General features: G+C 48.2%; 1 protein-coding gene across 1 annotated transcript in view; it reads left to right on the top strand.

The window, feature by feature from the left end:
- The window catches only part of DYNC2H1 (dynein cytoplasmic 2 heavy chain 1), a gene marked incomplete at its 5' end in the record, with an annotated part of 274,888 nt that overhangs the window by 144,563 nt on the left and 111,497 nt on the right, over window positions 1–18,828 (top strand). Inside the window, 4 exons of the mRNA XM_080815645.1 lie at window positions 3,357–3,488; window positions 4,394–4,466; window positions 14,218–14,378; window positions 17,626–17,751. Of these exons, the coding sequence (XP_080671771.1) occupies window positions 3,357–3,488; window positions 4,394–4,466; window positions 14,218–14,378; window positions 17,626–17,751 (492 nt within the window). The remainder of the gene's footprint in view (window positions 1–3,356; window positions 3,489–4,393; window positions 4,467–14,217; window positions 14,379–17,625; window positions 17,752–18,828) is intronic.

Genomic DNA, 18,828 nt, shown 5'->3' with positions numbered 1-18,828 from the left:
TCTCTAGTTACACTTGGGGAACAAAATCTTACATTTGTAACCTAAAAATTGTAATGATGCTTTTTTTGCCCCACATACTCATTTCTTTTTAAGTAAAGAAATGCAAAACATTTAGGGAAGCCAGCTTTCCTGTTGAAAGAAGGTTTATAATACACGTCAACATTTCATTATCAGTTAACAAAACATTTTTAAATGGATTATCTCATTCATATCATTCTTTATTTTTATTTAAATTATAGCTAATATATAGTTCAATATTAGTTTCAGGCATACAATTTAATGATTCTACATGATTTATCTTATTTAATTATCATACCAACCCTGAGACAGGTATTATTAAATTGTTTTTACAGATGAGAAATGAAAGTCAGTAGTAGTGAGTTAAATGAATGAGCCTAAGGTTTCTTTTTAACTTAACACATATTTTTGAAGATGCATTATGTGCCAAGCAATTCTTAAATGCTTTGCACATATTATCTTGCTTTATCATCACAATAACCTGATGAGGCCGTAATTATGCCAGTTTCAGAAAAGAGGCAGGCGAGGTAGGGAGAGGCTGAATGACGGCGTCAGTCAAGCAGGTGGAAGTTTTGGAGCTGTGACAGCCGTTCGGGGCTTCTGGCACCAAACTCAAAGCCTTCAGTATTTGATTTTCCAACTACCATGTTTTCCTTCTCTGTCTCCCACGACTCCCCGCCCTCCTCCCCCCATTCCCTAGTGGGAGGTGGGTGCTGCGGACGGGGCGTGGGCCGCGGTTCTGGAGCCCAGCTGCCCAGGGTTCTGTCCGCGTTCTGAACTCAGGCCGCATGGGCGCTTTTGTGTGGAGGGGGGCAAGCCTACTGCTCTCGGAATCTGTGTGTTTCTTCTCCTTGCTTCCTCCCTGCTCTGTACGGCGGCTGCCGCACGGTGGTGGCACGTGCTGAAAACCGCAGGATGGCTCGCGGGTGACCCACTGGTGACTCACTGGGCCCACCGCATCGTGCGGAATTTGAAAGCCGATCACCTGACGCGGTATGTTCAGCCCCCCAATGAGGTAGCTGCTGGTACTGTCCTCGCTTGGTAGATGCGAAGACCAGGCACAGAGCGATGTGGTCACTTAGAAGCTGGGGGAGGATTTGAACCCGGGCTCGTTGTGGCAGAGTCTGAGGCTCCCCGCAGCTGCGGGCGGTCCGTTCGCAGACGCCTGTGAGTCCGGTCAACACAGTCTGCTTTGTCGTCAGTTGGCTTCTCTGAGTCGGGCCCTTCGTGCCTGCGACGGGTGGTCACTGCGCCCGCGGGGGCCAGTTCGGTGTTGTCAGTCGGGACAGGCTGCGCCGAGCCCACCTGCGCCGCGGGGAGTCGCTGTATAAGTTTAATTTTAGTTAAGTTCCCTTGTGAAATTTGGGCAATATGATGGGTTATTTAGGGATGAATAGAGCTACTTGGATGACGCATCCCTGAGCACTTGGCTCAGGGTCACGGTACGTGCCGTTCCAGCATCCGCACGGGCACCGGTCTTCCCAGTGCGCCACACTGTTTCAGTAACCGTTCTCCCTCTCTCCTGCCGCACATTGCCAACCTTGCAGTCCAGTGTTGGCGAGAGTTTGGAGGAGAGGCTGCCGGAGGGAAGGGCGACGGGCAAAATGGGTGAAGTAAGGGAAGGAGTGAGTCATGGGAACGGCAGGCGCCGCACAGGGGTGCGGTCGAGTGTGGCCGTGGCGCTCCACGGGGGCAGGTGCCGCTACCCCGGTGTGAGCCCCGCAGCGTTTAGAGATTTGAATCACTGTGTTGTGTATCTGAAACTAATGTAGCATATATGCTCCAAAAAATACTGAAAAATTCTTCTCTGATGGGCAAAGGACTAGAACAGACATTTTTCTGAAGAAGGCATACAAATGGCTGACAGATAGACAAAAAAAGGTGCTCAACATCATTAATCATTAGGGAAATGCAAATTAAGTCACAGTAAAATATCAGGTCACAGCTCTTACGATGGCTGTGATTGGAAAGACAAGAGATAACAAGTGCTAGCAGCTCATGCAGGCAAGGGAAGGTGTGCCCTGTTGTGAGAATATAACTTGGCGCAGCCATTATGAAAAACACTGTGGAGATTCCTCGAAACATTGAAAATAACTACTGTCTGCTCCAGCAGCCCCACTTGTTACTTCTGGGTATAAATCCAAAGGAAATGAAGTCCGTGTCTAAGAGGTATCTACACTCCTGTGGTTACTATTATCATTATTATAATTCGGAGCGCCCAAGATAAAATTACAAGCTCCATGTCCATCCGTGGAGGAATGAATAAAGACAATGTGATCTGTCCGTCTGTGATGGAGCACTATTCATCCATAGAAATTAGAACTCAGGAAAGCCATGAAGGGGATGGAAGTTGCCATGAGGCCCCCCGCGAAGGGGAGGGAGGTGAGAGATGGGGAGCAGTTGGACACGGGGTGCAGATGTTTGGATGTGAGGTGAGTTCTGGAGAACGAGTGTGACCTGGTGCCTCTGCGGGACAGCACTGCTCTTGTGCTTCAAATTTAGTGAGAGAGTAAACTCTGAATGTTCTCACTACAAAACCATGGTAACTTGGGTGTTAATAAGTTGAGTTTATTTCGTTGTGGGAATACTGTCACAGTGTCAGTGCAGATCGCAGCACTCCCCAAATATGTCTGATTTTGTCAGCGATGCCTCAGTCTGGCTGGGAGGGGAGAAACGAGGTCTGGAAGAGAGGGTGCCGTACGTGGTAGAAGGAGAGGGATGTGCTGAGGTGTCGCTCCAGCTGAGTGTCGAATGCTCAGGAGAAGCTGAGGGTTGGGCTCAGGCAGAGACCAAGAAGTGCGGATTTAGAGCATCTAAGCCGCAGAGAGCAGCACGTTTACGAGCACGGTGTAGTACCTGAGTGTGTGATAGGAAAAAGTGCTTTCTTAAGGATTTGATGTTGGCAGGACATTGGGCATGTCGTTATGATCCGCGGTAGAACTCAGCGGTGGCGTCGCTCCCTGCGCTGCTAGCGGCGGGCCTTTCCCCACGTGGCGCGGGGAGACAGGGGCTGTGCCCCCACGCGTGGATCCCAGCCCTGATTGAGAACGGCTTTGGGTGTTTGATTTTCTCTGATTCTGGGCTGGCTACGTCTAGCTCGCTGTCTCTGATCTTGCAGTGGTGAGATGAGCCATTGTGAGCGGAGGGCAGCTGACGCATCTGTCGGTAACTGGCTCCCGCTTACTTGCAGCCATGTGCGCGCGTGCACACACACATGCACATACACGTGCACACATGCACACGCACACACACAAACGCACGTGCACACGTACACACACACACACACCCACCCCGGGTCTGCTTGTCGCTCACTGTGCAGCGTCATGTCTGTGTTTCAGATCGCTCTCCCCAGCCTGTACCAGACCCTCTGCTTCGATGACGTGGCTCTGTGGCGGACCTACTATCACAACTCCGTGTGTGAGCAAGAGTTCCCGTCTATTCTGGCAAAGAAAGTGTCCTTGTTTCAACAGGTGAGTTCTCTAACTGCCCCAGAGTACCTGGTGTGTGTCTCTCACTCTGAAGCCATTTACAGGAGGGCTCTGCCTTCGGGGGTCATGTCACGTTGCCTTGGGGAAGGGCTTTGTGCCTGTGCCATACCCCTGGACATGGAGTCCCTGCAGAGTGGCTGGTGGGACCCCTCCGCCTCCGCCTGAGGGTGTCTGTGCGCTAGAGACCGAGTCTGAGAAAAGGGGCTTCAGGTGCAGTGTGCACAGGCTTGCCCCTCACCTGGGACCGTGTCTCCAGAAAGGGCCTTGGGGCAAGCGCAAGGCATTTGCCCCACTCTGGCCCACGCAGGAGCTCAGGGCAGAGGCTGAGCGCCGGCGGGCGCCCCGGGGACGGGTGTCCGGGCCTGTGCCCCTCCACATGCCTCTCTTCCCTTGGCTCCCACTGCTCTTGTCCTGCCCGCGTCTCCGTGGGGACTGACACTACCAAGTGTGGCTTAAAACAAGAAGGGAACAAAGCCAAGAAAAACTACTTGATGACTTCAGCATCTAGGTTAACACATAATTGAGCCTAAGAGGAGTGATATGAAAATTTTAGGCAGGATTTGGAGGCCTCTGTTGTCCTGTCATCAGAAGGCCCTTGCGTACCCTTGTTTCACCTGCCGAACGGCCCCTTGTGAGATGCTGAAGACACAGCTCACCCCGTGACTGCTACTTGCTCGTGGTGGCTTTTGATGAGAAGTTGGAGGAAATCAGTGCATTTTAGTAACATTTTCACTCTTAAACACGTGGCATTTTGTGTAAGTAGATACAGTGGGACGACGATCGGTGTGGACATATCCTCGCGGTAAGATTTGTTCATTCAGTAACAGCGACGCTGGTGTGAAGTGTCCGGGGTTCTGTGTTTAAACTTCCCTGTGCTTCATTGGCAGGTGCTGGTGGTGCAGGCGCTGAGGCCGGACCGACTGCAGAGCGCCATGGCTCTGTTTGCCTGCCGAGCTCTGGGTAAGCCCCCGGCTGCAGCCAGGCCACTGGCCACAGGACCTTGGCTCCAGCGGACATTTCGTTCATGCTGACCTCGGTTTAGAAGATTAGGTCTTTTCCTTCTTTCTGTTTATCTTCAAACCTCTACTGGATGTGATTGTACTTAATGTCGTGTTAGGTCTGATGCATAGTTGAGATCCTGTATTTACTTATGGTGTTTGAAATTTACAGGATTATTGTACGGTGAAAGCCCTTTAGGCATTAATACATTTGTTCTTAGTTAGGACTTTAAAGCAGGGAATCACATGTTTGACTTAGATAATTAAAGTAAAACAAAGAAATAGCCATAGCCTTGGCGGTGGGGGAGGGAAGCCTTCAAAATGAATTATTTTTTTCTCTGAACAAAAATTGAAGGATTTGTTTGTCTTTTGGGTTATAAGCTGTGCAATCCATTTTTAAAATCTCTCAGATAGTCTTATCAGAAAGAATTAAAAGTTACTCATTTGTAAATAAACTATACCTTGTTTTGATTTGCTCAAGAGAATTTGGAAAAACTATGTTAAGGAAAGGTTATGTAAAGTATTTTAGTTGAAGTACAAAGTCATCCAAGAATAGTGAATCTTTATTCTAAACCACAGGAGTTTGGAAATGAAAAATCTGGCATACGTAGAAAAACATACTGACATTTTTTTTCTAGAAATCTTCCATTTCTTTTAACATTTTGCCCATCTATGAAATTTTATGTGGATATTTTTACAATTTTTATTAATTTATTATGTATGTTTTCATTAAATTATAATTTATCGTATGAGCAAGCTTAGCACAGAATTTCAGGAAATTGAGCATAATATAGTGGGTTTTCCATGCTCCTCCATGGGAACTTTGCTCAGTAATCCCTGTCGCGCTGTCTTGTGACGCTGTTGGAGTTGACCACAGCGGCCGTCTTTTGAGGGGTCGTCCCAGCCTCACTGCTCCGCAGTGAGCACACTCTCTCGTATCCTCTCAGATGTCCGCGATCTCCTGAGGGCTCACACTTGAGCTGCCCCCATTACACCCTGCACCCCCGTCTGCATGCTTCACCCCCGTCCGCTCGCTTCACCCCAAGGCAGCGCTCTGAGCGGCTGCGTGTAAGTATCAGTTTAAAGGCCAGGAGACAGAACCCCACAGCTAGCAAGTGGCAGGACCCAGACCCAGCTCCATAGTTCATCTTGCTAAATCCTGAAGGGCCACATTTTTCCCCAGTTTAGAGGGATATTTTTGGCAGGTGCTCACGGAAAGCTGTGTTCTTAACCCTTACGTGATCCCTCACACACAGACATCCCCACCCTCACCGGCTAGACTGGTTTCCTGGGGCTTCGGTGAGCATCGTACACCAGCTGGCTTCAAGCAACAGAAGTGGTCGGCTCCCGGCTTTGGAGGCTGGAAGTCCAAAATCTGTGTTTCCGCAGGCCACGCCCCCTCCAAACCCTGTCGCAGAACCCCTCCCTGCCCCTCCCTGGATCCTGGTGGCTTGCTGGCGGCTGGTCTTTCTTGGCTTCCAGCTGCTTCGTCCGAATGGCATTTTCCCCGTGTATCTCTCTCCTGACACGTCTCATGTCTTTCGGGCCCTGCCCCAGGACGACCTCCCCGGAAGCTAAGTGCTTCTGTCTGGGTGACCCTGTTTCCACGTCACGTCACGTTCTGAGCTGTTGCAGTTGCGGCTTCAGCTTCTTTTCCGTGGGGGAGCGGCGTTCGGCCCGCACGGCGGCCGTCTTCTGCTTCGCCCTCTGGTAGGACACGCGTGTGCACGCTGTGCAGGCATTTCGAGGCTCCCGTGAGCCCGGTCGCTCGGTGGGCTACCGGTGGGGGTGTGGAAAGCTCCTACCGCTGCCCTGGGCCTCCCTTTCATTATGCACGAGGGGAAGTGTCTCCCTGTCTTTGGCGGAACGTCTGTCTCCTGGGTTGTCTTTACTGCCATCTGGCAGAATGCCTGTCCGCCTAGCTCCTGGTTGCGAGTGCGGGTGCCCCTCTCGGAGTCACTCCAGCGAGACGGGGAAAAGTCAGACCCAGGACTCGGAAGGGAAGGCGCGGGCAGGGCTCTGCACCCACGGGGCTCGTGGACTCTTTCTTGGTCTCGGTCCTGCACGTTCTCCCTCCATTCCTCTTCCCTCTTTCCTCTTCTCTCTCCGTCTTTGTGTCCCTGTCCTCTTTCCTGCACGTGTGTTGCCCTCAGTCTCAGGGTTCGTGTGTATCCTGGGCATCAGGCTGCCGACCTCCTTGTGATGAAGGAGAACTTTCCCTCCACGCCTCACCCGAATCCCAGGAAGGACTCTGCTGTGCTCAGCTTGGGTGACATGACCTCTTCTGCACCTAATCCTGCCAGAAGTACATGAAACAGCAGTTTGTCCCCGAGAAGCCCTGGGGGGGACTGCTCCCAGAAATGAGGGGAGAGCTGCTGGTGCCAAACGAGAGGCCTTCTGGTCGGCGGGCTTGTGGTGTGCCCTAAGTGCTTCTCATATTCACGTGGCTGCATAGTTGAACCGTTCACGTATAAAGTGCAGGTTGAGAGTCTAACTCCTTTAAGAGTTACAAATGTCGAACTTGTGATTCTGGAAAGTGAGGTGCTGGAACAAAGATGTTAGCGTCCATGTCAAAAAATACTCAGGAGCGCACTTTCTCTTGTGACAGTTAACATGTTGCCAAATGTAGACACGGCTGGTAAGTAGTACTGGGTGGTTGGCGTATTATTCAATAAATAGGAAATCTGTCCCTGTATTTGCCACTGGGAAGTTGGCTGGTGAAAGTAGCCTGTTACCAGCATTTTTGAGAAAACAGAGGCAGGAAGACAGGAGTTCTGCACTTCCCGTCCTCCAGTCTTCCAAGTGGCTGCATGGGCACGCGGTGGTTCTGCTCACCCTTCTGTTGGAGGGATGGCCTTGCTCCCATCAAACGCCGGCCTGGCTGCTCCTTGTGTTTTATTCCTGCCCTTATCCCCTCTCTGGCAGCCTCACCTGTGTTCCAGACACCTCTCTCATCCTGCTCCTGCAGTCTGTCCCTCGGGAGAGACAGCAGTGACCCGGTCCCTCCGTGCTCCCTCCGCATCCTGCTCGCTCCCTCCGCGTCCTGCCGGCTCCTTCTGTGGGTCAGTCCCGTGGCCCCACAAACTTGTGCTCCTTTCATTCAGTGGTGTCTTCTGTTGTGTTGCTGCATCCCACACTGCATGCCACAATGACGGCTGTGCCCTTGGCTTATTTCGTGTGTCAGTGGCTTCCTTTAAATGCTCTCCACTTTCTTGTCTTGGTGATTTTCTTTCTTCTTTTAGGCCTCAGCCCTTTCCGGCTCTTCCCTGTCTTTTCCCTGTACTGGCTGTTTCTCTGCATGTCTCTGAAATGCTGGCCTCTTCTTCTTTCCACTACATTCTCTCTCTAGGTAAATCACCCTGTCCCTGCCTTGCAGGGTCATCTGTGAATGACTGACTCTTTGATCTCCTGTTTTCAGCCCTGACCTCTTCCTGGAATTCTAGACTCATCTACCCAAGTGCCTGGCTGATGTTTCCCGAGAATGCTGTCCTGCCGGTTTATCAGGACCAGCCCAGAGCTTTTGACCCAGCTACACCCGCACCCACTCCGTTGCTCCTACCAAACACCCGAAAGAAACCCTTCTTCTTTTTTCTTTACTTCCTTACTCCAGCGGGTTCTTTGGGCTTGGTCTCTAAAATTTGCTCTCAACTAATTTACTTTGTGTCATTTGCTACCCACCAAATGCAGGCTATTATCCTCACCTCAGTCACCGCTGTAGCTTTGGCTCTGCCCTCACAATGTGCTGGGAATCCGCTCCTCACGTCACCACTGCCATCTGCTCACTGTGTTTAAGCCACAATTTCCTAAGTAGGGTTTTGCTATTCAGGCCTCTTTGCTCACCCACTCCCAGTTTGTTCTCAGCGTAGCTTCCAGGGTGCCCTTAGAAATACAGGTGAGATCATACTGCTCCTCAGTTCAAAGTCTTGTGATGGCGTCTCATCCTTCCTGAGTCCTTACCTTGTCTTAAACGGTCTTACGTCTTTCAGTCTTTTGTTCCCCACTTAGGTCTCATCTCCTTCCACTCCCACCCTCTTTTTAATCCTTTCCAACCATGATGGCCCTTTTCCCCTGTGCTTCGGGAGCCTCCGGTGTGTTTCTGCACCTCAGGACCTTTGCACTTGCTGTTCCTTCTTCCAAGAGCGCACCCTCCCCCACTATCTTCCGCAGTTCTCTGCTCAGATGTCATTTTTCCAGTGTCAGTTTCCCTGAGGTCTCTCTGTAAAAGAACGTACTCTGACTCCTTTACCTTGTTTGTTTTTTTTCCAGAACTACGACTGCCGTTAATTGTTGGGCCTCCAACTGGAGCATAAGCCATGTGAGGGCACATATTTATGTGGTCTCTGATTGTGCCGCAGGACTTACATAGCTTCTGGGATGGAGGGGCTAGAAGTGTTTGTTCCAAGTTGGTCTCCCTTCTTGAGTGCTTGCTTCCTTTCCAACCCATGCTCTTCATACAGCTGTGTAGTCTTTAAAAAATTGAAACCAAATCATCTCCATGTTTGCACAAGATCTCCAAAATCTTCCCAAAACGCTTAGAATAAACTCTGGAGTCCTTCCATAAGCTGACAAGATTCTGCTTGCTTGTCTGTCGCCATCCAGGGCCATTCTTGCTGGCCCCCGTGCGCCAGTGGTCAGAACCGCCGCAGTACTTGCACAGTCCATGGCTCCGCGCTTTCCCTCTTGTGTTTGCATCCCTTCCTGGAGACTTTATTTAATACAGGGATATCTTCCAATGACCGGCATAATAGTTCTTAGCTCTCCAATAGTAAAGATTATTATTTCCTTTAATACTTTTTTTTTTTAGAAAAAAAAAGGTCATCTTAGTGAAATTCAAATATAATTAGCATACAGTGCTGTATTAATTTCAGGTGAAAGATACAGTGATTCACACTTGCCTGCGACACCTGTTGTGATGAGCGCCAGGTGTCGCCTGGACGTGCTGAACCCTTTTTTCTCTTAATGGGGAGCTCCTCTCTGTCGTTCAGATGCCAGCTCACAGTACTGCGGTTGCAGACAGGTCCTTCTGGGCCAATGAACAGCGGCAGCACATCGGCCTGCTTTAATTCCCTCTGTAGGACCCAACACTCGCTGATGTTTCTGGCTCGTCTCTATATTTATCATCTGCTTCTCTAACTCAGGGCGTTTCAGTAAAACAAGGCAGTTTCCAGAGAGGCTTTTCAGTGTCTATCTTTCCTCACTCCCGTGGTCTTTAACAGTGTCCTCTCTGTATCACATCACACATGATTTTCCTTACTGCCTTTGTAGTCCGACCTTCTACCAGCCCCGTGGAATACTTCCGTTGCGGCACTGTCTCGCCTCCAGGTTCAGTGACAGTGGAGGTTTAACGGCATTAACTAAAAACCTCCTGACACCCATGTATTCAAATGCCGCGAAAGCTTAATATACTTCTAAAGTCATATTCTGTCTGTTTTTAAGCAGAAGTTACACGTACTGGTACGTGGCTGGATGACTTTGTGTTGGGTCAGATGGTTTTACTAATACAGTTTTCATATAAAATTGGGTTTCTACTGTATGAATAAGTTTTAAAAATTCCAATTGCTGGAGAATGACAAGCACTTATCTCTTTTTAATCAAATTGTCAAGATTTGATTTCAAATGTAATTTCTCAAGCATCATTCATATGGAAAGAGTTTTATTAAGTTTTGGCAATCCTTTTTATAATCTGTAAACTTACAAACAGTAACTTAAGAAGCTATGTGAGTAATTTGGATGGACTTGGGACTTTTCTAAGGAGCTGCTCTGAGCAGGGACTGTGCTGCGTGTGTGAGGTTCCTGGGGGCAGCCCCAGGGAGGCTCCCTACCCTAGGGCCAATGTGAGCCAGGCGGGTTCCCCGCTGTGGAGCTCCTTCCTGGACGCGTGCCTGTGCCCCATCCCAGGCACCTGGCCTCCGTGGCTCCATCATGCTCGCAAAGTCTGTGTCAGAGCAAAGGCAAAGGACAGGAGGACATGCATATGCATTTTCTGTTGCCTCCGTAACAAATCGTCCCAAATCAGCAGCTCCCGACGGTATCCATGTACTGTCTCACGGTCCTGGGGGTCGGAGGCCCGCCGGGCTGGCCTGTTTTCTCTGCTCTGAGCACACACAATGGAACCCTAGCATTGGCCCTGCGCCCTCTGGGAGGAGGATGCTCTGGGAAGGAGGCATCTCCCAACTCGTTCAGGCTCCTATCAGAGTCAGCTGCATGCCTTGTGGGGTTGAGGTCCTCCTTCCGTCCCTGTCCTGGAGCCCTCCTCTACATGCGGAGGCTGCTGGGGTTCTGGGGTCCGTGGCCCCATCCTCCCTGGTCACAGACAGCAAGGGCAGAGGGGCTCCTCCTCAGGCTTCCCACCCCTCTGCTCTTCCCTCTGCCACATCTGTCCTGCTTCTCCTGCTGCGTCTCTCCAACTTGAGCTGGAGAAACTTCCTGTTTTTAAGGATCCAGATGATTGAAGTGGCCGACAGAGGTGAGCGCTGTTGTGAGGTCCGTAACCGTCACCGTGCCTGCGGAGCGCCTTCCCTGCAGCGCCTGCTTAGGGCCCCGAAGCACATCATGTTCTGCCTACCACGGAACATTCAGCTTGTTCGATTCTGGGCCTGACAATTAGTCTAGGTTTAAAGAGCTTCTGCCCATTTAATTGGTTGATGTGCCTTGGGTTAGACAGTGGTTGTCTCTTTTCTTTCTTTCCCTTGACACGGGTGGCACGGTTTTTAGGGTTGTCCTTGCTCGCTGGTATGGGAAGTGTAATTTTGTGCACAGGGAGCTTGTCAGTCTCTCTGCTAGGAGGATGCGAGGAGTGAGGAAGAAGGGGCCTCTCATACTCACCACCTAGAATAGTTTGATGTTAATTTGCTACTTCATTTACTCACTTAGGTACCTAGAAAGTGCAGGATTTTGTTATTCTTTCTTTTTTAAACTGTAAATTATTTCTTCTTTAATGATTTTGGTATTTTATCTGAGTAAAATAAAATGCAATAAAGGTTTAAGTTTTACCTTGACTCATTTTTTGTTTTGTTTTTTTTTTCTTTGAAAAGAAATAATATTTTAAAGATGCATGGTCAAAATTTAAGATCCTAGTGATTTTTCAGTAGTGATAATTCATGGTGCGGTGAACATCTGTGGCTCTTCAATTTGACTAGTTTTAGAAGATTCACCCTAACAGTGCTAGTGTTATAGTGAGTCAAAAGGACTTTTAATAAAACCAGTGATTATATGTCTAAGTCAGGTCAGTTAAAAATGCAGTGGGGCTATTTTATTGGGAGTTTTGTGGGCAGAATGGCTGATATGGGATTCCAAGTAACATGAACATTACTTATATTATCATAAATGGTATATTTTTTCACGGTTTTTTTCTCTAATTCAAAGTGTTCCAGTACTTTGAACTATTATATAAAATGAGTTAATGAACATCTGTTTATCTTTTGTGGAATTTTAACTTTAGAAGGAATATTTAAATTTATGCTAGAGGATGCCTCTAGAACGGTGAGCGGAACAGACATGATTCCTGTCCTTGTGGAGTTTGTAGTCTGTATTTGTTAATGTAAGAAATGATGTGGTAATCTGTAGTTTAAGTTTTAAAGACACTTTTATATGGGCATGTAATTTCCAAAAAAAAAAACACCTGTTATAGTCAGGAGTTATTTTATAGGAGCCTACAAATGCACAGATGTTTATCACATGATACCTGTCGGTGGAGCGCTCGGAGAAGACAGGGAGCAGCGGGTGCCCAGCGTCCTCACGTACGCGTGGCTGGCGCTAGCGGGCACGCCTCGCTGTGCCTTCCCGGCAGAGGCTGTGCCGGCACGGCCTCCTGTCGCCTGTGGAGCGGCCTGCTTTCCAGTCAGCCACCGCTTACCTCACCCCGACCGCGGTTTCAGCCCTACCGCGCGGCACCCAGGAACCGCCCTGGCCCCTCAGCTGTTTCCCCCCAGTTTTCACCGGCATCAGCAGCTGCGGCGGGAGTTTTTGTACATGCTCCTGCTTTCACATCCCGGATTATTTCTTAAATTATTATAGTCTCAATGCCTGAGTCAAAGGCCAGACACGTTTTTAAGACGTTTGATACATGCTATAGTATCAGACAGTCCATTTAATTGGCTAAGAATGTTTATCGAGTTGGTGAACGAACGAGTCGGTGGGTGAACAGGAGCTAATTATGTTGCCGCAGGTCGTTCAGAACGCTTTTCGATTAGGTCTTACAACAGGATGATTGTTAGCAACATCAACTTAGTTAAAAATAAAACTCGTATGGCATGCCCCTAGCAGCAGTGGGTGAACTTCGAGAGGCAGTTGGCGCAAACTCAGTGGCGGTTAGGAGCGTCTGCCCGGGACAGTTCTTAGTGACCCTGAGGACTTGCCGTGGTGAAGAGAGGAGGGCAGCGAGGCAGGTGTGCAGTCTGTCTCCTCAGTGTGGTCGTCCAGAAGGGCCTTCTTCGGCCTGTCTGGAGGGCATTGGATTCATATTTTAAAGTGCTGGCTGCGGAAATCCTTATGAACGTCTTTCTCCAGTGATTTTAGAATCTCTGAGGTTCAGTGTCGTCTCGTCGTGTGTACTTGCGAGGACAGAGGGACACCTTTCTTGCCTGTGGAGTTGCTCTGTTATGTTCTGCTCATCTGTTTCAACTCTTGTGTCATACTCCTCTTTTTAGTCAGTTCAAACAAGTCTCTTGTGATTAGTAATCGAAGTGGGTTTTCTTTAGCTGTTACTAAATACTTTAATCTTAGAAACATTTACATTTTAGCAGAAGAGATTTGAATATAGTAGCAGAATTATCATTTTTTGTCTGTATAGGACTCCGTAGTTATGAGCTTCGGATGCGAAAAAAGCACAGGTGAACTATGTTGAATACGGTTAGCATCTAGCTGCGGGTGACCTTTGGCAAGACTTTCACTTTTCTGACTGTTGGTTCTCTTACATGTAGCGTACGGAACTGGTGTCATAGAGTACGTGATGAGTAAATGGACGCTGATATATCTGATTATAGGAACATCCTATGACATGGGATTATTATGATTTTATGATTATAAATGGAATCTGCTTTGATTATTATATCCTGTTTTGCTCCCAAATGACTAATGGGTTGTTTTATGCCTGTTTTACAATTGAAGAAACTGAGGCACAGTGTATCTTAGGGTGACTTGGCTAACCTGAGAGCTTATATATTTCTGTCTCCAAACTAATATTCTTTTCATTCTGTAGCACTTTCTTTCTCCTCGTAATGTATGGAGGTAGGAAATAAGCGTCCTATAATGACGGTGAGGTTGTTCGCTGTTCGCTGGGCCACGTGGGATCTGATTCGCAGTGCCCAGCACAGACTCGGCTCTCTGTTACCACAGACGTGGACGAAAAGCAGAAGCGCTGGGCGGTTGGGTTCAGTCTTCTCTTGCAGGCGGAAAGTCGCACAGTAAGAGTACAGCACAGATGTGTGTTCTTCGGGTGCTGGGCATGGCTGTCCAGATGCCCACCTGCCGGTGTTAGTGATTCGCAGAGATGATAGGTGGAGATGGGTTAGAGCCGTGTCTGGCCTATATGTGAACGTTCAGTGAGATGGAAGTTATCGCTAGTGAGTGAGTGATCTTACACTTGGGAAACTCTAGTATGTCCGGGATTGTCACTCACCTATGTTTTCTGCTACAGCCTGTAATTAGCTGGACTAGACTTTGTCGGAATCATGTCACTTTGTCGTTTCGTGTCTTTCACATCTGTCTTCCAGGACTGAAAGAGCTGTCCCCGCTCCCCCTCAATCTCAAACGGCTCTACAGAGAGACACTAGAAATCGAACCAATCTTGATAATTATCTCCCCGGGTGCCGATCCGTCTCAGGAGCTCCAGGAGCTTGCCAACGCCGAGAGAAGCGGAGAGTGCTATCACCAGGTCAGCACCCGGCCCCTGCTGCTGCTGGAGCCCCAGCTCCTCCCGTCTGCCCAAGCCTGTTAGGGAAACATGGGTTTGGTGGTTGTAGGCCAAGCAGTGTCCCCCAAAGTGCCCAGGTCCGGCTCCCCAGAGCCTGTGAAGCCATTCGCTTCTGTGGGGGAAGGAGCGCTGCACGTGTAGTTCCCTAAGTGTCTTCACATGCACACGTCTTGCTGCAGTCAGGTGGGCCCAGGGTGATCATGGGGTCCTTACATCGGGGAGGGTGACGCCGATGTGTTCCTGGCACTGTGGCCGGAGTGCTGGGAAACACTGGGGTGCTGACTTGGAAGGTGCCGGAAGGGGCTGCAAACGACTTCTAGAGGCTGGAAAAGCAAGAGGGAGATTCTGTCCTCAAGCCTCCAGAAGACCCAGCCATGTGGTAAAGCCAGACTCCTTGATGTTAGATGGGGCTGGCATCTCCAGAAACCTGGTAATGAATTTGTCTGGTTTTAAGGTACTAAATTGTGGTAGTTTGTTAGAGCAGTAACGGGAGACTAATATATTTGCTAAGCTTTTGAGAATAATTTTTAAATTTTACTTGGATGCTTTTATAATAAATCACAGCAATATTTACCAGCAAAGGCTGAACTACATAAACTTGTGAGTGAAACTGAGGTCACGTCAAGCACCATTCTCTCTGAGGTAAATTTAGGAGCTCTACCCTGTTCCGATGGCCTCCTTTGTGCCACTCCGCTTGCATGCCGGCCAGAGCAGGTATTAACTTACTGTCAGTTTTTGACAACGGAATAAATAAACCCCTTTCAGTGGGACCGTTGTGATGATGAAGCAGCAAATGGAGAAGTCGCGGTGTTGTGTGGAGCCTGGGCGGGAGGCAGCGGCGGAGCAGGGAGCTGGGCCCGCTGTTGGGGCGGCTCTCGCGGGGGGTCTGCTTCCACCTGGGCTGGGGTGTCCTGACGCCCCTGGGGGACAGCATGCGGCCGTCAGGGAGGAGCCTGCAGGAGGGGCCTGCTCTGCACCCCCTTTCTGTTGGCACCGTTTCCAGCCGCGGGCAAAGCTGTTTGGGTCCACGGGTAGGTTTGACAGCTGAAACCTCTCAAGTTTGGTGTACTGAGCTTGCAAAATTGTTAAATTCAGTAAAGCCTTTCAACATGAACATAATTACTCTTCATTCTGTTGAAGTTTTATTGCTGTGCTGTTATATATTTGATGCAAAAAATTAATGTGTTTAAAAGATTTATTGATTTGACACAGAGAGAGAGAGAGAGTACAAGCAGGGGAAGGGGCAAAGGGAGAGGGAGAAGCAGACTCCATGCTGAGCACGGAGCCAGATGCAAGGCTCGATCCCGGGATCCCAGGATCATGACCTAAGCTGAAGGCACAGGTTTAACCAACTGAGCCACCCGGCTGTCCCCCAAAATAGTAATTTTTAACTGTAGAAGTTGTGAGATTTCAGAGGGGATGTGTGGCTCACCATCTTCTTGACATTTTCCTGTTGTACTTTAAAAAAAAATTTTATTTTTATCATAAATATTTTTTCTGAGGTTTTAAAAATCTTTAAGCTTTTTTCATATAATTGATGCTTTATGGGAAATGCTGAGTTGTGTGTTTTTAACTGTCATTTCCATTGAGCAAAATGCTTACCCTTTTCTCTGATTCTGTTGTAGATGCCTGTACTTCCGTTTTTTGTTTTTTTGGGGTTTTTTGGTGGTGTCTATTTTGCATTTTAATAATGGCAAACTAGCAAGTGCGTCAAAACAATTCAAGCACTTTGCTTCACCTCCTATTTGCTTCATTCGGGGTTAGACCTTGAAATTTAAAAAAAATCAATATGTGAGTATTTCTTACCTGTGTTATTGCATGCTTTAGTATGCAGTGGATTAGACATGGTTCCCCTTCTCAAGAACATTATAGTTGAAAAACAAAATCAGGGCGCCTGGGTGGCTCAGTGGGTTAAAGCCTCTGCCTTCAGCTCGGGTCATGATCTCAGGTCCTGGGATCGAGCCCCACATCGGGCTCTCTGCTCAGCAGGGAGCCTGCTTCCCCCTCTCTCTCTGCATGCCTCTCTGCCTACTTGTGATCTCTCTCTCTGTCAAATAAATAAATAAAATCTTTTAAAAAAAAAAAAAAAAGAAAAACAAAATCAATACTTGTAAAAGTCAACTGAAAAGCAATGAAATGCTATGTTGTATTCATTATGGGACAGAAATCACTGTGGTTCGCAGTGATCTGTAACTGTCGTCTTGAAAGTGTTGTGACCATGTATCCAGTAAGAGACTGGAGCCAGGACTCTCCCTGTGTGTGTTGGTAAGTTCCTACACACCCGCACCCACCTGTCCTGGTATGCAGCTCTGCCGGAAACTGCCCTTTACCAACACGCCGGGGGTCTCGACTGCACGTGGTCTGTGGGGTGTAGCCCCCCGGGGCTACTGGCTGACACCTGCAGGTTCTGACCATGCATCCTGCACACTGTCCGTGCTCTCAGGCCCTCCTGCTCGGAATACGCCTGCAGCCGGTCTGCTTTATGAAGCGGACGGGGCCCTGCCTGACGGTCCTCAGCACAGATGGACGGCAGCACCAGGGAACACGCACTGGGATTCCAGTGGGCTCGGGACGCCCGTTCCCTCTCTGTCTTTATTCTCTCCTTGCTGCACCCCACCCCGCCCCACCCCAAGCAGCCCTAGAGGAGCAGTGGGCAGAGTGTAGGGTCCTTGCCACGTGTGAGGATTTACTGGATGATGGACGGCTGGGGAATGACACCATCACAGAGTTACACCTGCAGCTTGAGAGCCAGACGTGCACGGTGTTGGGAAAATCAGAAGTAAATTTCAAGAAGTGGTAGTGATTACACATTAATATTAACGGTTAAACATTAATGATTAAACCCTCAAAGAATTCAAGACAACAGTTAAATAAAATTTCCTTTTTTTTATGGTTCATGTTTGAGAGGGTAAGGATTGCAGGAAATAGGGGAATGTGAGACAAAACTATTCTGGAATTCTTTATACTGTCCTGAAACTTGGAAACCTATAATGATAATATATTTTTAATAAACATGAAAGTATTAGAAATCTGCTACTGCTGAAGGATGAAAACAAGACAGCTGTTGGAAATGGCAACAGTGTTACTAAAAACTTAGAACTCTCATCAAAATAATTGAGTTCAGTATGTATGACAGGTTCATTTGAATCTCTTCTGTGACATATTATCACGTCTGTAGTTAGTACTGTTTTTCATTTTGTTTTTGCAGGTTGCTATGGGTCAAGGTCAAGCTGATTTAGCCATTCAGATGCTGAAAGAATGTGCCCGAAATGGGGACTGGCTGTGTTTGAAGAACCTACATCTGGTGGTGTCTTGGCTGCCAGTTCTAGAAAAGGTAGATTGAGATAAATGTGGCATAAATAGAATATGATGGTAACTGTTATGTGGCATAATAGTACATATTATAATTTACAATTTTGTGCATATACAATGTTTTTACCAAAGCCATTTTTTCTCCTTTTTTTTTGGTTACTTTCATTCTGCATTTTACATTATAATAATGTTAATATCAGACATAGATTATATTTATTAAAGTAACTTTTAGACCTCATTCTTTTAGAACTCTTGACCATTCTTCTGTCATTCATTTATTCCTTTATTCTGCAAGCACTAGTTTAGTACAGAAAAAAGCCAGCACTTGCCCTAAGTGCGGGTTGCATAAAAAATTTGTACCCATTCTGTCAGAAGGAACTTGTTTTAGAAGAGACGGGGCACTCTCAGAGCTCACTTGTGGCCTCAGAAACACTGTGGGAGAGAATCGGCAGACTGCCGCCGTGACGAGTTCTGCCGGGGACTGTGGTAGTGAAGAGTCTGAGAAGACGTCCCTCTGAGACGGGATGTTTAAATTGACAGATGGAAGAATTTGTCAGGTTCCAAAGAGAGTAACAGGTAGAAAGAGTAGTATTTGTAAAGACACACGTGAAAATGGGAATGGGTGACAAAGGCACACAGAGTGGGCAGAGGAAATTGTGTGGTGAAGTTTTGAATTTGCATTGTAGGCAATAGGACACAACAAAAATTGGTAACGAAGGAAGTGATGTCATTAGAGAACCCTGCGGAGGCATGAACGGAAGCAGTGAAACCCCGAGCCCCACACATGGGTGCTGGCTGAGGCCTCGGTGGCCGCTAACACTTACTTTGCACACACTGTGCGTCGGCACCATGATGAGCGTCGTACGCGGTGCGGACTGTGATCGTCCTTGCTTAGAGCTGGTGTTGGTCCTAGACCCCAGGTCATGGAGCAAATAAGCAACAGAATAAATGTCTCTGCATGTCACAGAAGGATCTGAGAAGGAAATTTGACTTAATAATATATTTATAGGGGCGCCTGGGTGGCTCAGTGGGTTAAAGCCTCTGCCTTTGGCTCAGGTCATGATCTCAGGGTCTGGGATTGAGCCCCACATCGGGCTCT

This window comes from Martes martes, assembly GCF_963455335.1.
Source record: "Martes martes genome assembly, chromosome: 10".
NCBI classification, from domain to species: domain Eukaryota; kingdom Metazoa; phylum Chordata; class Mammalia; order Carnivora; family Mustelidae; genus Martes; species Martes martes.
This window is presented reverse-complemented; position numbering and strand designations above follow the sequence as displayed.